Here is a 19,902-nt window from a genome sequence, read left to right on the forward strand (position 1 = left end):
TTCAACTTATGACAACCCTATAAATCCAAATGGAATCACACATATTTACATTTTGTTATAACTGAGAGTAAGAGTGGCTAGGGCTTCACAAAGAGGCAGGTTTTTTTAAAGGGAAGAATTGGAGGATACAGTAGACATACCAAATTTTGAACTTTGACCTGGACTGCTAAGAGTATTTCAAGAAGCTATAGCTTCATGAAATTCTTTCTGATTTTGCAATAAAAATGCTATCAAAAAGTTATGAAGTGATGCAGTTTCTCTGTCACTTTAGAAATACACACTTCTTTTGCTTTTATTGGGGCTTTAAGTACTACTGTACTGACCCTTAACCCTACTTTTTCTGTGGACTCAGCAAAATGTTGCTTAGGGCCTGAAGATTGCTGAAAATTTTTCACTTTATTAGCAATGACTCCTATCAGTTGCTATTTCTTTTTGTCTTTTTGTTTCTTTTTAAGAAAGCGAGCTTGAGTTAAAATAGCTCCTTGATGCAGAAAAACTGTTATCAGTCCTTTTGTGCATTGCAGCCTTCCTCATAGGATCATTCTTAATTTCAATTCTTACATACTGAAGGGGCTCATAAAATGAATGGACTTTCCTAGTCAACATTAGCACCACTAAAGCAGATGGCAAATTCAAATGTTTCAATCACAGTTTCCGGCAAAATATAATAGCTTTTATAACAAGATCACTTTTCTCCCTGCAGGAATTGACAGCTTGATGTATATTTTCAGTTTTAAAAGCTACATCTGCTGCTCCAGTATTTTTAATGCTTTGACATTAATGCATTGTCTCTCACATAGTTGTGAGCAAATTTGTTCCCATATTTCTTATATTCTTCTTTTTGTCTTGTTTTGAAACCAGTAAAATACCACTTGTTTTCATCATTGTATTGTCACTATCTCCAGAGCTAGCTGTATATTTCATATTTACTGACCTCATAGGCTGTCTTCCTGTTATAAATTCTGAAGAATTTTTTCTTGTCTTGAGTAATCTTATGCATCTGTGTCCTTCAAGGGTAAAAACTAAGCACATTCCTGCAGGTTGCCATGCTGATTTGAAAAAACAAAAAATACAGGGAGTTTCTGTATGTTATTTATTACTTTCATATTCTGGGTTCCAGATATTCACCTTCTCTCAACCCAGATGATTAACTATACATCCTAAACCAGTATTTCCTTCATTTAGTTCACCCAGCAATTGTATCTTTTTTCCTTGCATCTATTTGATTTTTAAAATTGTTTTGTTCATACATTATAGTACCATCTGGGTACCTGTGTCCCTCCAGATGTTCTAGGGCTCCAACCCACCAGCCCCAGCAAGAATGATTAATGGTCAAAGATTATGGGAGTTGTAGTTCATCAACATCTGAAAGTCATACATTTCTCACACACACACACACACTTAATGAGGATAACATTAGATTGAGATTCACTGAGGACTGATTCATGCACCCATGGAAGGGTCCCTGGCTGTGTGAAATTAAATAATGGAAAGGTAGCTCCCCTCTTTGCATGGTTAGAACACCAGTGGCTTGAAGCACCACTATATAGAGTCAGCTCTACATTATCATATGTTTATATGAATTTGTATTTGTGGTCTACACCAACCACAAGATTCAGTTCAGATCCCGATCTGGCACATCAGAAAACAGTCTGCCTCTGCCCAAAACACTTTTGAAGCTACCAGATTCATTGTGCAGTCCAGGTCCAAGTCCCCTTTGAAAAAAACTCAAGGCTTTGTTGCCCCCCCCCCATTCGCTATTGAGATTTTTTTTAAAAACATAAAACTATAACTTTTTTTCCTTTTGACAGAATTAGATGAAATTTGCAGGCATAAGTAGGCCCTCAATAATAGATTAAGCCTGCCAAATTATAGGCAAGTAGAACTAGGGTGGTATTCAACTAAATTGTTGTGCTAGCACAATTGGATTTCCCCCCTCTGTCTTCCCCCTGTTATACCCACCTTGCTGTCCCCAAATCTGCTCCAGAGGGTTGAGGGAAAACCCAAACAGATTTCGAGGGTGCATGGTGGGAGAAGAGAAGAACATTCCATTGCACAAGGAGTTATCCTTGCATTGATGATGATAATAATAATGATAATGATGAATTAAATGTATAATCTGCCCTTCCTCCAAAAAAGGAGCCCAGGGTGGCACTGATGGAACATTCAACTTAGTGCTATATTGAATATATCCTGTTTTGTGCTGGGCACATTTATTTTTATTTTTTAAAGGAAATTCTATAACTTTATTCCCCAGCAGAACTATATAGAACCTCATAGTCCCAGGCTATGGTCTGAAGGCACATGAGGCCAGGACCCGTGAGGTCTGGTCAGTGCCTGGATGGGAGACTACCTGGGAACCATATGTAAGCCGCCTTGGGTTTCTCTCATGAAAAGAAAGGTGGGGTATGAATGTAATATATAAATCATAACTAGATAAAATCTGTAGGTATCGTAGCCCTTCCTAATGGGATGAATCCTGCCAAATTTAAGATGGTTGACTATACTGGTTTTCCCACAAAGGCAGCCTTTACTGTTTTGGATTGGGGATTCTTTTAATCTCCTTTAATGTTTTGTGGGTAAGTAATAGCAGACATGAGATCAGTACCCCCAGATAATAATCCTCCCAAATTTAAGACAAACTGGTTCAGTGGTTTTTGTGCTAGGCACAAAAAAAAAAGATTTTGAGGGGAGAGAACTAAGAGGGATTCACTTTCCTCACCTAAAGCACTGAGACTGGAGAGACTGGATAAAATCATGTTATCTGTTAACAAGCTTGATCTGTCAGTCATAATAAAGCTCTCCCTCCTTCCTCTTCCCACTCTGCTGTTTATTCCACTCCACTCTGGCATTTTCCTTACATGGTAAGGTTAAAGTCATTAGCTTCACTTATATCAGTTGTCTGTAGTGTTTGTTTGGTGCTGAGGAACCAAGGCACCATGAGGTTTTTCCATGCTTTGACTCCAGGAACTTTGTATAGACATCACTTTGCCTGGTACAGGTCCAAAATCACTCTGAAGCACCCTGCTTTCACTCAAGATTTATCTAAAGTTGCCACATTCTACTAGTTTGTATGTCTATATGACTTGGGCACTTTTAATCATATCACCAATTTAAGTTAATGCATATGTAACCTTCCCAATTCCTAACCATGGCCAAGGAAGTAGGCCATAGGATCACATGTTCCTATCCTCCAGTCGCTTATCTTTCTGATGTAAATTCATCACTGCCTCTCAGCCTCAGAGGGAGGCAATGGTAAACCCCCTCTGAATACTGCTTACTATGAAAACCCTATTCATAGGGTCCCCATAAGTCAGGATTAACTTGAAGGCAGTCCATTTCAATGTTAACCAGGATTTATTTTCAACAAGGATTTGAAATTGACAAATTACAAGGATTGGGATCATTTCAGCAGCACCAGTCCCTTTTCAAGTATTTGCCTACTCATGTGTTTTGTTTCAATTGGCCACCCACAAAGCTGGTTGAACATATGGATTAGTTTCAGAACAGTTCATGGTTAGGGGGATGGATTGCTAGGCAAAAAAAAGAAAACCAGAAACACATTCCATCTCCGATTCAGTCCATTGCCACTTCTGTTTAGTCTTGACAATTCAATGATTAGGTTCTGATTGATTGCATATTTATGCAAACAGTGTTAGTAGATCAGTTTTCATTATTTGGAACACTTGGTTAAAGATGCCATATCTTCAGAGGTAATTGTCAATGAATTGAGTTAATCTAATGACAATGGCTGCAATCCAAAACGTCCCATTAGGCCATTTGTCAGCACTTCTACACATGTGGTAAATTGTCACTTCTTTTGCTGGCTGAAACTCTTCACACTGTGTCAAAGGCTGTTCCTGAAGTTCATTTGAGTTTTGCAAGCAGCTTGTTGAATGGTGTGGGGACTGTTCAGATAGTAAAAATGTTTTAAAATGTCTGTGTAAACAAAAATGAGCTCCATCCGCCCCTCAGCCACTAAAAGATAGCAAAGTTGTGTCATGCATACCACCTGGGTAGCATTTGAGAACTGGGTGCTACTTCCGAAAAGGTCCTCTCTCCTGCCATAAGAAACTTCACCTGTGATAGAAATGGTGTTTGAAGAAGGTGATTGGCCAATGACATTTGTGTGTGGCATGCTTGTGTGGGAGGACACATTCCTCCAAGTACAGTGCTGGCTGGGGCTGATAGGAGTTGTAGTCCAAAATATCTGGAAGGCTCCAAAAGGCTGATTTAAACTCTAGAGTATACAAATTAGATTCTGAAATCCAGATTTGATCCTGGTTTGTTCTCACTATCTAGAGTTCAAACAAACCACAGTTTCCAGAGTTTGGACACAGTGGAGAAGAGGAAGGGGAGCAAGTAAGTCCAAGGCTTAACAGAGCTCGTTCTCTTAGTGATGCTAAACCATGGTGCTATGAAATGAAATAACCCATGCACACTCAGCATGTCCCTTCATAGATGCAATCAGGGAGCCTATGATGACATGCAGTCCATGTTTTAGAAAGCTTTATATGTTCATTCTAAATTTTAAGAACCTAAGAACTTCAGAAGAGTCTGTTGGATCAGGCAAGTGGCCCATCTAGTCCAGCATCCCAATCAGATGCTGATGGGAAGCCTGCAAGCAGGGCCTGAGGACAAGAGCATTCTCCCCTCTGGCTTCTGGCAACTGGTTTTCAAAAACACACTGCCTCTGACTGTGGCGGCAGGGCACAGTCATCGTGGCTAGTAGCCATTGATAGCCCTATCCTTCATGAATTTATCTAATCCTCTGTTAAAACCATCCAAGTTGGTGGCCATCCCTGCCTCTTGTAAGAGCAAATTCCATAGTTTCACTATGCGCTGAGTAAAGAAGTACTTCCTTTTGTCTGTCCTGAATCTTCCAACATACAAATTCATTGGATGTCCAAGAGTTCTAGTGTTATGAGAGAGGGAGGAAAACTTTTCTCTATCCACTTTCTCCATGCCATTCCTAATTTTATACACTTCTATCATGTCACCTCTGACTGACTCGCCTTTTTTCTAAAGTAAAAAGCTCCAAATCCTGCAACCTTTCCTCATAGGGGAGTCACTCCATCCCCTTGATCATTCTGGTTGCCCTCTTCTGAACCTTTTCCAACTCTAGAACATCCTTTTTGAGGTGAGGCGACCAGAACTGTACACAGTATTCCAAATGCGGTCGCACCATAGATACAACGGCATTATGACATTGGCAGTTTTACTTTCAATACCTTTCCTAATGATCCCTAGTATGGAATTTACCTTTTTCACAGCTGCAGCACACTGGGTCGACATTTTAAAACACATTTAAAGTGTGCTTCACCCTGGCTATAATTTTGCAACCCAGAGATAAAGTTGCACCTAATTGTTACAGTTGAGTTTGCCTCTGACACAAAGGGCATATAATATCTCTCAGCATTCATTCATAAAACAATTGGGAAAACATCTGCATATTTATATCTGCTACATAAACAAAAGCAAAGATATACTGCCATTAAAATTAACTGCAATCCTTTCTCTTTTATGACAGGCATATCACAATCCTTGAGGCTTCAGATATCTTCTCTTAATGAAGTGACAAAAATATTTACCTTCACGACAAATTATAGGGATAGCAAGCACCCTTGCCGCCTTGTGTTAAAAAGGACTTTGGTGTGTGACATCATTGGCAGAGTTCAGGGTCTCTCTGAAACAGAAGAAAACATTTAACTTAAATTTAAGGATTTATGAATACATGAGAATAATAAATATAGCTGACAAAATCAACACATGCTAGTGATAAGTGGGGGGGAAAGTTTATTCATATGTCAAACTTTCCCCCCAAAATGTTTTCTTTTAATTGAGTGAACAGGAGTTTTCATGCCAATCTTTTAGCGTGCTAACATGGATATATATCATGCAGCTTTTCATAATGATAGCTTATATGACAAAAAGAACAAACCAGTTTTATTAGTAATTCTAACATTTCTAACAGTCTGTTTTAGTCATTGACATGAACTAGCCAAAACACTGTTATATCCTATTGATTGCAATAGAAGGGATTTAAGCACAGCCATAACTTTTCCAAAAATTCTTAATCTGACTACATAATTCCATAGGTTTGTGGGAAAATGGGCAAGGATGGTAAATGCATCTAGAATTTTCTTGCTTCTCCGTATAACGGCTCTAGGCAGCATTTTAAACCAAAAATTTCACAGTAGGGCTTTGCTTTTTTCCACTTAATGCTGTTTTTGAAAGTTTGAATGAGGGGTGAGGCACCTCAGGACTGGAGACTAAATGTGGCCCTCCAGATCTCTCTGTCTGGTTGTTGGGGCCCTTTCTAGGCCACACACCCCTCTCATCAGGTCACATTCCACACAGTACTCTAGTGCTTTATTTCTGTTTGGAATATATCTTTGAACTGTGATAATGGCTGTTTCTTGCCTAGATAGAGGATGAAGGGAGAGGTGGGGTGTGTGGGTGTGTGGGAGAGAGATGGAGGGAGCCCTCTGGCTTTTATGTGGTTGAAATGTAGGCTATTCTAGAAATGTAAGAGTCACATCCATTTCTCTGTCCACTTCTGGAACGCTGTCTCCAGGAGGTTGTCCACAAATGAACATGGACCTCAGGCTGAAAAAAGTTCTCTACCCTGATCTAAATATCTGTGGAAGTCATGATGCTACTAAAAATCAATTTCCAATAGTACAAATACAGTATGCAGTCAAATTGATTCTCATTGTGCCCACTAGACTAGTTTTTAAATTGATTGATTATAAAGGCCAAGGTGAATGTTTCTCAGTATGCATGCTTAACTTAATTGTTTCTATGTCTTCTATTTTTTACCTATCAGGCACATGATAAAGACACAGGCAACTACAGTGCTATGCAGTATAGACTGATTGTTCCTCCAATCAAGGATGGCAAGGAAGGTTTTGTGATCGAACCATATACAGGGCTGATCAAAACTGCTATGCTCTTCAAAAACATGCGACGATCTTATTTCAAGTTTCATGTCATTGCTACCGACAACTATGGAAAGGGGCTGAGCAATAAATCAGATGTACTTGTAAGTATGAATGAAGATCTGCATTTGGAGGCTCTTTCTTGTAGCAAGGATAAGTTTCTTTTAGATCACTTCTCTAGCAGGCATTTGCCCTCGTAGTTTTTTATGGTTCTGATTCCATTTGATGATGCAATAGCTGTAAGACCAGGCCTGCATCAGTTTGATTCAAACACAGGCTCCCTGTTCCTGTTGTCTACTTGGTGCTACAAGGGACTAGCTTCCACCAATCTGCTTATCAGATCATCAGGGGCTAGTGATCTGGTAAACACCTACCTTAGGCAGAACACCCATCAGCACACAAAGTTCTCCTGCCCTAAATTTGTTGTTGAACTGCAGAGGATTGCATCCAGCATTAGAGAAGCCTGACCTGAGACTTTCCTCTCCCATCTTCTGAATTATCTGGAATGCATGAAAAAGTCTTGGCAACCTAATTGGGTCTCTGTCTCCAGACTTAGAGAAAATGTGTGCCAAGTCACTTCGCCTTTCAAAGACAGCTCATGATCATTGCCCACAAGGGGGTAGAGCGTGAACAAGAACTACTGGATGGAGTGTGAAGGCCACTGATTTGCAGTGGCTTCATTGTGCATCCAGAAGTGGTAACAGGGCCCAGCTCACTCATGCAAAGAAGTCACTTCACTCATCATCATTCTAGTCACTGGCAAGCTGGATCCATCCTTGACATTTTATAGCTGCTTTTCCACTACCTGAGACATTGTGCACAAGATGGAGCTGATGGCACACAGCACCATACTGGTAAGATCCAAACTGCAGAATTTGTGTCAGTAGGAGGGAGGGGGCAGGCAGTGTAGCCCCTGCCATTGAGTTCAGAACAGTTTCTCATCAAATAATCTCATATCACCTGGGCTTTGGGCAAGACAGAAGCTCCTTCTGTTTTCTCTAAAGCTTTCCCTTGTAATAAACAACATGAGAGAACCAACCACCACCACCCAAGCTTTCTGCATTCCGTCTGCTACTCAGAGTAGGGAAAGGGTTGGCATCAACTACTTATAATGGCTTGGCTGCTGAGCCAAGCCAAAATTTGAGGACCTTTGTGCATACTGTGCTTGGGTCACAAAATTTACAGGTTCTACAAACGATTTATCCCTTCTTGCACACCTCTCATAGATATAAATTGGAAATGTAGTATGCAAGTGTTTGTTATTTGCTTTAAAGGACAATTGCAAATAGAGGGCGTGATCATTTTAAGAGCATGCTTTTCTTCCATTGAAATTAATAGTGCTTAAAAGTGCTTCCCTTCGGCTGGATCATGGCCATACACTTCTTTATTACTTAGGGAGACAGGAGAGAAGAAAAACATCATGTTAGGTAGAGTAAAGGTTAAGAAAGTGTAAGCTTTGAAGTGTAATATCTGCATAGTCATTTTCCCTCAGTTAGTTAAAATGATTTATTTCCCTGTTAGCTTTGTCTATTATTTTATTCCTTCTTGGTTTTACATATGGTATATTTGAGCAAAGGAAAGGATTCATAATAGCTTCGGCCGAGAGAAATGGCTTTAGGATTTTTTCTTCAATAGAATAGATGCTACTGCTTGTAATTACCAGAGCCTTTGCCATGGTTTTCATCATGTCTCAATGGAGGGATATGTGGCTGCAGAATGGAAGGGTTGTTTTTCATCTTCTCTTAAATATATGAAGATTTAAATACCATCTGTAGGAAATGAAATTAGAGTCGTAGTGTGTTGAGAATGACTAATGCACCAACACTTCAGTGCTTTAGTTTCCTTGAGTAGATTACCCTGAAGTTTACTTCTGAGTTTAATAACTTTCAGATATTTGCACATATAATTATCCAGTATATCTATATATAATGTATTACCTTTTCATCCCACTCTTGTGCAACGTAGGTGGTGTTTATGGAGTTATCTTTGTGTGCAGATGGGGAAGCAGCTGATTTTCTAGCAGAAGGGCCGTAGCTCAGTGATGAAGCACATGCTTTGAATGCAGAAAGTCCCAGATTTGATGCTCAGCATCTCCAAGCAGGGCTAGGAAAGACACTTGTCTGACACCCTGGAGAGCAGCTGCCAGTCAGCATAGAATCATAGAGTTGGGACCTTGTAGACCAAACAAGCCAATCCTCAGCTCTGTGTAGGAAATCCAGAGCTAGAGTGGCTCCAACAGCTCTTCACTCAACCTTCATACATTTAGCATGAAGTTCTGGATGGGGATTCTAACCCCAACAATGTGGAGGTTAGAATCTTCCTCCCAATGGGAGAATTCTTACTGCATTCAGCTAAACGTGATTAGAATCTCCCTAAGGCCTGGTCAATGTGCATGTCCCAACACCCCCATCACAGTTTGAGCTCTCACACATTCTTTTGAATGCCATGAAAGTCTGGTTCCCTGAGATATGTACCTGTGTGGTATGCGTGTCTGCAAACACTTTATTTTTGCAGTCTGTTTAACACAGCAAAGATACTTCACATCTTTCAGTATATTGCCATGGAATGTCATTATCTGTGGAAAGATAGAACCTCCTGTCTTGCAGATTACATGTTTTTGTATTTTATTTGCATACAGGATGGCTTGCTATAGATTAGAATTGAACCAGAGTTTGTTGGTACTACTGTAGATCATTTGTGATTTGCATGCTATGTCACTAATAGTGTTTACCATCATGTGCCTGGCTAGTTTCTGAATGCTAGAGAAGAGAATTCTCTAGATGTGTGTCTCCATTTAGCAACTTGATTGCTGCTCTTTCCCATCCAGGAGAGCAGAGAAAGCAAGGCTCTGTATGAGAGAGAAAGAGATGACTTTCATCCACTTGCTTAGAATGTCCTCTGCTTGTACATTTTCCTTTCCTTCCCTCCTGCCATCTTTGCAACTGATGCCATTCTGCTTTTGAGAAGGAAGGAAGGAAGAAAAACACAGCTTGATCACTTTTTCAGTGTACACGTGGATAAACTCTCACTGTGCTTGTTTTGTCTCGCATAGACAGGAGCAAATATGAGCTGAGATTTCCCATCTCTGCTTCCCTTGCTATAACTGGCTGCCTTTGCTGTTCTGAGCAACAGAGCTTGAGGGGAGAGATGATAAATAGTTTTGTCTCAAAAACAGACAATATCTTTGACAGACAGTTTTGTGCCTCAAATCCTGTACTCACTACCCGTACGTAATGTGGGGGATTAATTTGCATATACATGTAGGCAAACTGTTGCAACTAGGGTGGCTGTGTGTCCTCCTTTATAGATAGCAGTTCTCTGTTTGAAGGGTAGTCCAGTCCAAACCCTGTTTAAAGATGAAGAGCCATTAGAAAGGAGGGCAGAGACCTTGAAGTTGTCCATCAGCAGCAAATGGACAGCAGACAGGCACATAGGTCTCCTGGTCACAGTCTTACCCACTGTGGTTAGGTGTACTGTATTTCTATTTAAATTATAGTAATTATATACCTGTAAATCAGCATATGCAAAATTTATTCAGATCTGTGTCTCCCCCCCCCTTTTTTTTTTTTTGGAGATGCATTTCCTTTCTTTTGGTGACCATCCCAGTTGCAACTGAATTAACTGGTGTTGTGTCACAGGCAAAGGTACAAGATGATCAGATGCAACGGAATGTGAGCTGTATATTAATTATAAAATGCGAGTTTCATTGAATGAAGGCGTCCTGCTTAAAACAGGGATGGGGGACCTTTTTGACCCCGAGGGTCACATTTCCTCCTGAGCAACTTTCTGGACCCACATGCCAATGGGGGGCAGAGTCAGAGGCAAAAGTCGACAGAGCAGCAAATGTAAATTTGACTTTTGTACAGTAGGCTGGTTTATACACACACTCTCTCACACCTCTCTCTGCCCATTCAGGCAAACAAGATACATTATCAGATTTCAAGGGCACATTCCAGCTAGGCAAAAACATGCGAGGAGAGTGTGAAGCAGAGCCAGTGAGGGGTGTGGCCTCGGGAAACCAGCCATCAAAGGATGCAATCCTGCTAAACTTTAAGTGCTTTTAAATTTCATTGATTTTAATGGGGTGCATTCAGCTAAGTCCTACTCAGAGTAGACCCACTGAAATTAATTGTCCTACCTGTTCATTTCAATTAGTCTATTCTGAATAGGACTAGCATTGAATAGCTCCTGGTGAAAGAAGCCTGCAACCTCTAGGCATTGCTTTAACCATGCTTCTGCATGCTGAATTTCCCCATCACTGCTCTACACCAATGGCGGTTACAGGTGGAGGTGGAGGATCTCACAGGAGATCATAATGCTGCCTTTCCCATTTTGAGATAATGTATGTTTTACCGGCTCAAGTGCATTTTGCTTCTCTGTTTCCAGGTCTCTGTAGTCAACCAGTTGGATATGCAAGTCGTCGTTTCAAATGTTCCTCCTACCCTCGTGGAACAAAGCAAGGATCAGCTTATAGGGTAATGAAATGTGTTCACTGTGTAAACATCTCACAGAGTCAAATGGTGGAAGATGTTTATGATTAAAATGTTACTGTTCAATCTTTTCTGAATCAGAACAGGAAACATAAGGCTAAGGTACAAGCCAAGAAAGAAGACCTAAGCCTAAACATTTTTGTTATACTTTCCCTATTTTTGAAACAGGCTTTCATTTGTGTGTGCTCTTGAGTGCCACTGACATTTCATCCATTTTTGTCTGTCCTGGACATGTCCTGCGCCACCTACTCCCTTTAAATTTCCTTTTCTTGTGGTGCTTCAAATGCATAGTAGTTTCCTGATTGCCATCTTAACTTCCTACAATGCCCCGGACTTAGTGTTGCTCCTGAAGGGCATTTTAAGATGTTTAGCTGGTAACTTTCGGGCCACTCAGAGTCCTGTTGTTACTGTCAGTCCTACTCCAGTCTGGCCTGACCCCTGCAATTCTTTGGAGAGCTACTGCTGTTCCTTCTTGACTAGGTCCTTCTCACTGTGGCGATACAAGCAGCCCTGTTGCTTGGTCCCATCACCACTCTGTTTAGAACACTTGCTGTCATCTCCACCACCTCTTGTGGTTTTCAAGTGCCAGTGCTACTCCCCAGCTGGTACTAGAAAAGCTTGGAGGTTCCAGTCTACACTGGGGAAGCCCACCAGGACACACTGCCAAGGACCCCCTACACACCTGGAACCAGTCTGGTCCGGAAACCTAATCACAGCTTCAACAGAACTGTGTACCCACCCAACCACCAACACTAGTTTTTAAGACTCCAAAGAACTGAGTGGACTCTGCACTAGTCCACTAGGTATAGCTCTAAATTGAAGGCCTAAGTAAACTGAAGTTTAGGTAGAGCCCGTTGTCATGTACCAGGGGTCGCCAACCTTTTTGGACCAGAGGGCATATTTCAAATTTTGAGAAAGGGCTGGGGGCACCAGTCACAAAACGGCAGTGATGGCAGCATGGCATAACACAAAATAGTCATGAGAGTAGTCATGGTCAAGATTTTCCCCAAATTGTATTTCCATACTAGAAAAAGCTTGGTTGTTGGATTTCTGCCTGCCATACAGGTGTTAAAGGCACAAGAACCCTGTTTTCCCCATTGTCAAAGCCTAGGCTGCCATCCTGTACTCACGTACCTGGAAGTAAGCCCCATTAAACACAAGGAGACTTACTTCTGAGTAGATATGTATACCATTGTGCTATAAGTGAACTATAGAGTGAATTCTGCAGAGTCCCATATCTTTAGCTCCTACAAAGCAGGAGACATGTCTAAGCCTCTTTGCAAAGTTTTCACATTTGCATTTTGGGAGAAAGGGGATTCTTTGGGATGCCTACACTTATTGTACCATAGCATTTACAGACAATAACTTCTAGATACTTTCCGTGAGCCCTCCTCCAAGTCCATATTAGTAACAGCCCTGCCCCAGCCCTCTCTACAGTCATATAAACTGAGGATATTATTTGCAGACAGTATATTAAAAGTCTCTGTCTAAGCTTTAGCTCAGTAAGGGAACTTGCCCGAGCTTAGCTTTGGTAAAGCTCTTTCTTGTATGGATTTCTGGATTTTTCTGAAGTCATGCCTGTGACGGAAGGCAGAGCTGGGGTCCCAATCCCGGGGAGCTGGATCCCAGAGAGTTGGGAGAAGAGTATTCGGATGGATGGCAGAGGGAAGGGGGAGGAACTTCCCCCCTTTGGAGTGAAGACGAAACAGAGGAACTGCCAGTGATAAGGTCACTTAGCAACGGGGAGCCTGAGCCCTCCCTGGACATTCTCACGCCTCCCCCTCTTTCAGGCTCAGAGCAAGAGGGGAAAGAGGGAGGGCTGCTCACAGCCGAAAAGCGGGGAGGCAGTTTACCATCAGCCCCTCCCCTATCCCCCATCCTGGAATCGGAAACTTCAGAAGAGGAGGGGTGATGCTTCCCCCCTCACCGCGCACACGCAGACAGCTGAAAAGACAGGAGAGAAGGGGGGGAAGGCGGGCAGTACCTGAGGGGCAGTTAAGGAGGAGCGAAAGATTGCGCGCCCGTTTGGCCCCTTCTTAAAGAACAGGCGGGAAGAAGTCCCTTGCTCTGTCAACTTTCTCCCAATGCCGCAGGACCTGTATCCCTGTATTGCTTCATGAGAAAACGCAGTCTTTGTTTGGACATTACCCTAATAAAACACGAATTAACTACAGCTGTTGGTCTGGTTCCTGAGTCACATCCTGGGCCTGACAGCTTGACAGAGCCACCTAAATCACCCTCAACGCTCTCTTCACTTGACTGGGACAAGATGTCAAAGGGAGCAGCGGGGGAGACGAACCCCACTTCTGAGACGGAAGAAGTGGAACTCTTGAGGACTAAGGTAGCTGATTTGCAGACGGATGTTCAAGCCCTGCTAGCAGCAGTCAAGGCGCTGAAGACGGATAATCAAACCTTGAAGGCCACGATAGACCAGATGCAAACAGCCCCTCCAGCTGCCGTAGTAAAGGTTCCCATTGGATTGCCCCCAAAATACGCGGGACAAAGTGATCAGTTGGCAACCTTCGTGGCTCAATGTGAGTTATATCTGGATGTCAGGCACACGGAATTTCCAGACGATGGGGCTAAAGTAGCTTTCGTGATTAGCCTCCTGGAGGGAGAAGCTGCAAAATGGGTGACTCCGTATCTCGTGAGAAAGGATACTGTCTTAGGAAGGTACAGAGGATTTATACAGGGGATGACCGAGATGTTTCAAGACCCGCAAAGGGCTGAAACAGGAGCGCGGCAACTAGGCGCTCTGAAGCAAGCTAAAGGGACTGTTTCCGAGTACACTAACGCTTTTAAAATTCTGTCCCAGGAAACTGGTTACAATGACGCCGCCCTGATGTTTATGTACCGGAGTGGATTAAATGCTGAAATCCTGGATGAGTTGGCCAGGACCTCCCCCCCCCGCTGACCTACCAGGGCTCATCCGGCTATGCCTACAGATAGATCACCGGATGGAAGGAAGGCGCCTGGAAAGGAAGCAGGAGGTCCCGAGATACTCAGCCTCGGCATCCCGCAACAAGACCCTTCCCACTGCAGGGATGGCAGGTAATGCAACTGAGGGACAGGGAGGGGCTAGGCCAAGACTGTCGGAAGAAGAAAAGGAAAGACGACGCCGGGAACATTTATGCTTTTATTGTTCAAAGCTGGGCCATGTGGCCAGAGACTGTGGACTGAAAGGGGGGAAAGCCCAGCCGTCGGGAAACTAGAACACCCAGTCCACGTGCAGGCCGGTGGACTGGGGGCAGCGTTGTAGAAAGGCCCCCCAACGATCCAACCTCCCTCAAAGGGGGTGTTGGTCTTCCTATTCGGATTACAACTTCCAGAGGAGTGGTGTTTAATTCCACTGCCTTAATTGACAGTGGAGCCTCCACAAATTTTATTGATGCAAAGTTAGTCAAGCGTCATGGAATTTCCCAGTGGAAACTGGATGCTCCCCTAGCTGTGGAGACTATCGATGGGAGACCCCTGAAGTCAGGAGGGGTGACACAAGCCACGGAGGAAGTGAAACTTCAAATCCCTGGGCACAAAGAGTTCATTTCGCTATATGTGTCAGATCTCTCGAACTTTGAGGTGATTCTGGGAATGCCCTGGCTAGCAAAGCATGAACCCAAAATAAGTTGGAAGGAGGCGGTGGTGTGGTTCACCTCACAGTATTGCCAGGATAACTGTCAACCTGAAGGAATCAAGAACACCTTAGCGGGGGCAGTGCAAGAGATCGAGCAAGAGACCCTGCCGCCAAAGTATGAAGAATTCAAAGATGTGTTTGATGAAAAAGAGGCAGAGACTTTACCCCCCCACCGCCCTTACGACTGTGCGATTGACCTAGTGCCAGGAGCCAGCATCCCATCAGGGAGAATCTACTCTCTCACAGAGAATGAGAGGGAGGCCCTGAAGGAATTCCTGGATAAAAACCTGAGGCGAGGATTCATACGCCCCTCACAATCCCCTGCTGGAGCGCCACTATTGTTTGTGAAAAAGAAGGGGGGGGAACTCAGACCCTGTAATGACTATCGCGCATTGAACCAGATCACCATCCCCAACAGCTACCCGCTGCCCCTGATCTCAGAGTTGCTGGACCGACTGCGCTCTGCAAAAATCTTCACGAAGTTGGATTTGAGAGGAGCGTACAATCTGATCAGAATGAAGGAGGGAGATGAATGGAAAACAGGATTCTTGACCGCTTACGGACAGTATGAATACCTGGTCATGCCGTTCGGGCTTTGTGGAAGTTCAGGAATTTTTCAAAAATTCATGAACGACGTGTTTAGAGACTTGTTGGACACGTATGTAATCTGTTACTTAGATGATATCCTGGTGTTCTCAAAGAACCAGGAAGACCACGACCAGCATGTGTTGAAGAGACTGAGAGAAAATCACCTGTATGCTAAATTAGAGAAATGTGGATTTGACCTCAAGTCTCTAGACTTCCTTGGATATCGAATCTCAGCGGAAGGCATGGAGATGGACCCAGGGAAAGTAAGCTGCATATTGGACTGGGGCCAACCTGTCACCAAAAAGGATGTACAACGGTTTTTGGGGTTTGCCAATTATTACAGAAAGTTCATTCCAGGGTTTTCCAAATTAACAGCTCCTCTGACTGACTGTTTAAGGGGGAAGAAGAAGTTTCAATGGACAGAGAACGCCACCAAGGCCTTTGAGGAGCTGAAGAGAAGGTTTGCTACTGAGCCCATTCTGCGCTTTGCTGATCCGAACCGCCCTTTCGTAGTGGAAGCAGATGCTTCAGATTTTGTCATCGGGGGGGTCCTGCTACAATTAGACCAAGAAGGGAAGGAGCTGCACCCCTGTGTGTACTTCTCTCGGAAGTTAAAGCCTGCAGAGAAGAACTACACAGTTTGGGAGAAGGAGCTGCTGGCCATCAAGGACTCTTTTGAAAACTGGAGACAATACCTAGAGGGGACCTCTCATCGAATTGAAGTGCGCTCCGACCACAAGAATCTTGAAAGCCTCCAAACAGCCAGAAAGCTGAACCAGAGACAGATAAGATGGTCCCAGTTCTTCACTAGGTTTAACTTCCAGATTACTTACCATGCCCAAGCCAAAAACCAGAGAGCGGATGCCTTATCCAGACAGCCACAATACAAAGAAAGTGAATCCGAGGACCAGCCTCAGTACGTAATCCCGCCAGAGAAATTAACGTTGGGAGTATGCCAGCCTTCATGGGAAGAGGAACTCAAAAAGGCACAACAAGAAGATGCAGACATGCTAAAATATCAGCAGGAGACGGGACAAGGTCAAGACTCAGAAGTAACCTTTCACTGGAGAAATGGACTGTTATGGTTCAAAACCACCAGATATGTGCCAGAAGGGGAATTAAGGCTCAGAATCCTACGGCAGTGTCATGATTCCATCACAGCGGGACACTTTGGGATTTACAAGACCATTCAGAATGTGGCCAAGGACTTCTGGTGGCCTAAAATGCGTCGGGATATTGAGAGTTATGTAAAGTCCTGCTCTGTCTGTCTGCGGACAAAAACACAAACAGGGACACCAGCAGGACTGTTACAACCGTTGCCTGTCCCACACGAACCCTGGAAGGACCTCTCCATGGATTTTATAACTGATCTACCCAAGTCTCAAGGAATGACAGCCATCTTAGTAGTGGTGGATCTACTTACCAAAATGGCACACTTTCTTCCTTGTGCAGGGCTAAAGAAACGGCCAAGTTATTCATAAAAGAAGTCTACCGGCTGCATGGATTGCCAAACAGCGTAGTCTCAGACCGAGGAACTCAGTTCACAGCCAAATTTTGGAGAGCAATGTGGAAACAGTTGCAGACGGAATTAAAACTCTCCTCCGCCCATCACCCCCAGACAGATGGGCAGACGGAACGCTTGAACGCTGTTTTGGAAAGATATTTACGAAGTTATGTGTCCTATCAACAGACTGACTGGGTATCATATTTGCATTTTGCAGAGTTCGCCTACAACAATTCTCTGCACTCCAGCACTCAACAAACCCCGTTCTTCGCTAATTATGGATTCCATCCTAAAGTCTTTCCAAGCAGCTCAGAAGGAATGCTGGTACCGGCAGCTGAGAACTTCCTTAAGGAATTGCAAGCTGCGCAACAGACACTGAAACAGCAGTTAAACGAAGCCAAAACGGAGTACAAGCGAGTTGCTGACCTGCACAGGAAGGAGGGCCCCCCCCTTCAACCGGGAGACCAGGTATGGCTGTCCACCCGCTTCCTCCAGATGCCGGGCAAATGTAGAAAATTACAAGACAAGAGGGTGGGTCCTTTCGAAATAGAAACTCAAATCAATCCCGTGGCGTACCGACTGAAGCTGCCTGACACGTTTAAAATACATCCTGTGTTCCATCGATCCCTCTTAACGAAAGCCGCCCCTCCCAGTGAGTTACGGCCGGAGGAACCTCCCGGAGCTCCGCTCCTGGTAAATGAGCAGCTTGAGTTTGAAGTTGAGGAGATCTTAGATTCCAGGATCAGACGCCACAAGCTGCAGTACTTGATTCACTGGAAAGGCTATGGAGTGGCTGACAGATCATGGGAAGATGCAGCTGATGTGCATGCTCCAGAATTGGTAAAACTTTTCCATCAACGTTTTCCCCACCATCCCAAGCCAGACAAGGGGAGGGGGGCACAGCCTGGGAGGGGGGATGGTGTCGGAAGGCAGAGCTGGGGTCCCAATCCCGGGGAGCTGGATCCCGGAGAGTTGGGAGAAGAGTATTCGGATGGATGGCAGAGGGAAGGGGGAGGAACTTCCCCCCTTTGGAGCGAAGACGAAACAGAGGAACTGCCAGTGATAAGGTCACTTAGCAACGGGGAGCCTGAGCCCTCCCTGGACATTCTCACGCCTCCCCCTCTTTCAGGCTCAGAGCAAGAGGGGAAAGAGGGAGGGCTGCTCACAGCCGAAAAGCGGGGAGGCAGTTTACCATCAGCCCCTCCCCTAACCCCCATCCTGGAATCGGAAACTTCAGAAGAGGAGGGGGTGATGCTTCCCCCCTCACTGCGCACACGCAGACAGCTGAAAAGACAGGAGAGAAGGGGGGGAAGGCGGGCAGTACCTGAGGGGCAGTTAAGGAGGAGCGAAAGATTGCGCGCCCGTTTGGCCCCTTCTTAAAGAACAGGCGGGAAGAAGTCCCTTGCTCTGTCAACTTTCTCCCAATGCCGCAGGACCTGTATCCCTGTATTGCTTCATGAGAAAACGCAGTCTTTGTTTGGACATTACCCTAATAAAACACGAATTAACTACAGCCGTTGGTCTGGTTCCTGAGTCACATCCTGGGCCTGACAGCCTGGAACGTGGTAGTAGGGATGCAGGAGAATTTTGTTTGGTCTGCATTTTTGAGTGAACTAGCCTAATTTACACCTCCTGCACTAATACACAAATCCTTCAGAGTTATCCTTTTCTTTTCTTTTTTGGCAATACAGTTGTTGCAACAAAAATGTACCCAAATGTGTGAAAAACACTTATTTTAGGATAAAATATTTTTAGAAATGTGTACATTGGGGTAAAATACATATTTAATTAAGTAATTATTTAAATACAGACTTTTAGATGGATTTGGTTTTTTAAAAACTGCAGATTAATATGGAATCATAAACAGATGCAAAATAGGGATGTACGTCTGTCTCTCCTGGGATGGAATTCGAAAAGGTAGGAATTGCTCCAGTAAATCCCACATTTTAGAGGGTTTTGCTGATTCTGTGAAATACATCCTCCTGTTCTGTCTTTTTAGCCAATTAATTACATTTAACTAAAGGTGGTTATTATTAAAACCTCAATATAGATGTCTTTTGGAGACACTAAAGGTTGTGTAAGATTAATTATAATTTTCTTCCTTAAAAAAATCCTTGTTAAAAAACATCTTCCATTTTTATTCATTCCTTATCATAGTAGAACATCAGCACTAAAAGAGCCTCAAAAATGTGTTGCTAACTCACAGTTCCCACATATTAAAATTGATCCTCAGTGATTAATAAAGTGAAGCTTTTGTTGATTAATATACTGATTTAACCAAAGATAATTTGTAGCCCTACTTAAAGGTATTAGGATTTTATGATTTATTTCTATGTCAAGAACTATTTTATTCATTCTTCAGCAAAGCAACAATAAATTAGTTCATACAGAGAGTAATTACTTCTCGGATTAAATTAAAGAAACTACTGCTTAGCTTATTTACAATAAGAACATTGGTGATCATTTCCTTTTTCAATGTAGACGCATTGTTTTCAGCTGTGAGACTGAAGATAAATTAATTTTAGAAGAAGTCTCATTTTGGCCATTGTTGTGCTACTATAATAGGATGCACTTAAGAATGTTTCAATTCTTCTCCACAATCTATCTTTTAACCACTCACTGTCTAAACAAGGAATACTGATAGTCACTTCTAAACGTTTCTCTTCTTAAAAAAATCTGGGACAGGGAGTGGGGGGAATGAAGCTGGATAGATGACTGCTATGGTGTAGGAGAGGCCAAGTATAAACA

General features: G+C 43.3%; 1 protein-coding gene across 7 annotated transcripts in view; it reads left to right on the plus strand.

Moving 5' to 3' along the window:
• The window catches only part of PCDH15 (protocadherin related 15), a 605,264-nt gene that overhangs the window by 509,524 nt on the left and 75,838 nt on the right, over positions 1-19,902 (plus strand). For all 7 annotated transcript variants that reach the window (XM_061635350.1, XM_061635351.1, XM_061635352.1 and 4 more), the window contains 2 exons: positions 6,830-7,045; positions 11,328-11,416. In XM_061635350.1, the coding sequence (XP_061491334.1) occupies positions 6,830-7,045; positions 11,328-11,416 (305 nt within the window). The remainder of the gene's footprint in view (positions 1-6,829; positions 7,046-11,327; positions 11,417-19,902) is intronic.

This window comes from Rhineura floridana, chromosome 7 (assembly GCF_030035675.1).
Source record: "Rhineura floridana isolate rRhiFlo1 chromosome 7, rRhiFlo1.hap2, whole genome shotgun sequence".
Taxonomy (NCBI): Eukaryota; Metazoa; Chordata; class Lepidosauria; order Squamata; family Rhineuridae; genus Rhineura; species Rhineura floridana.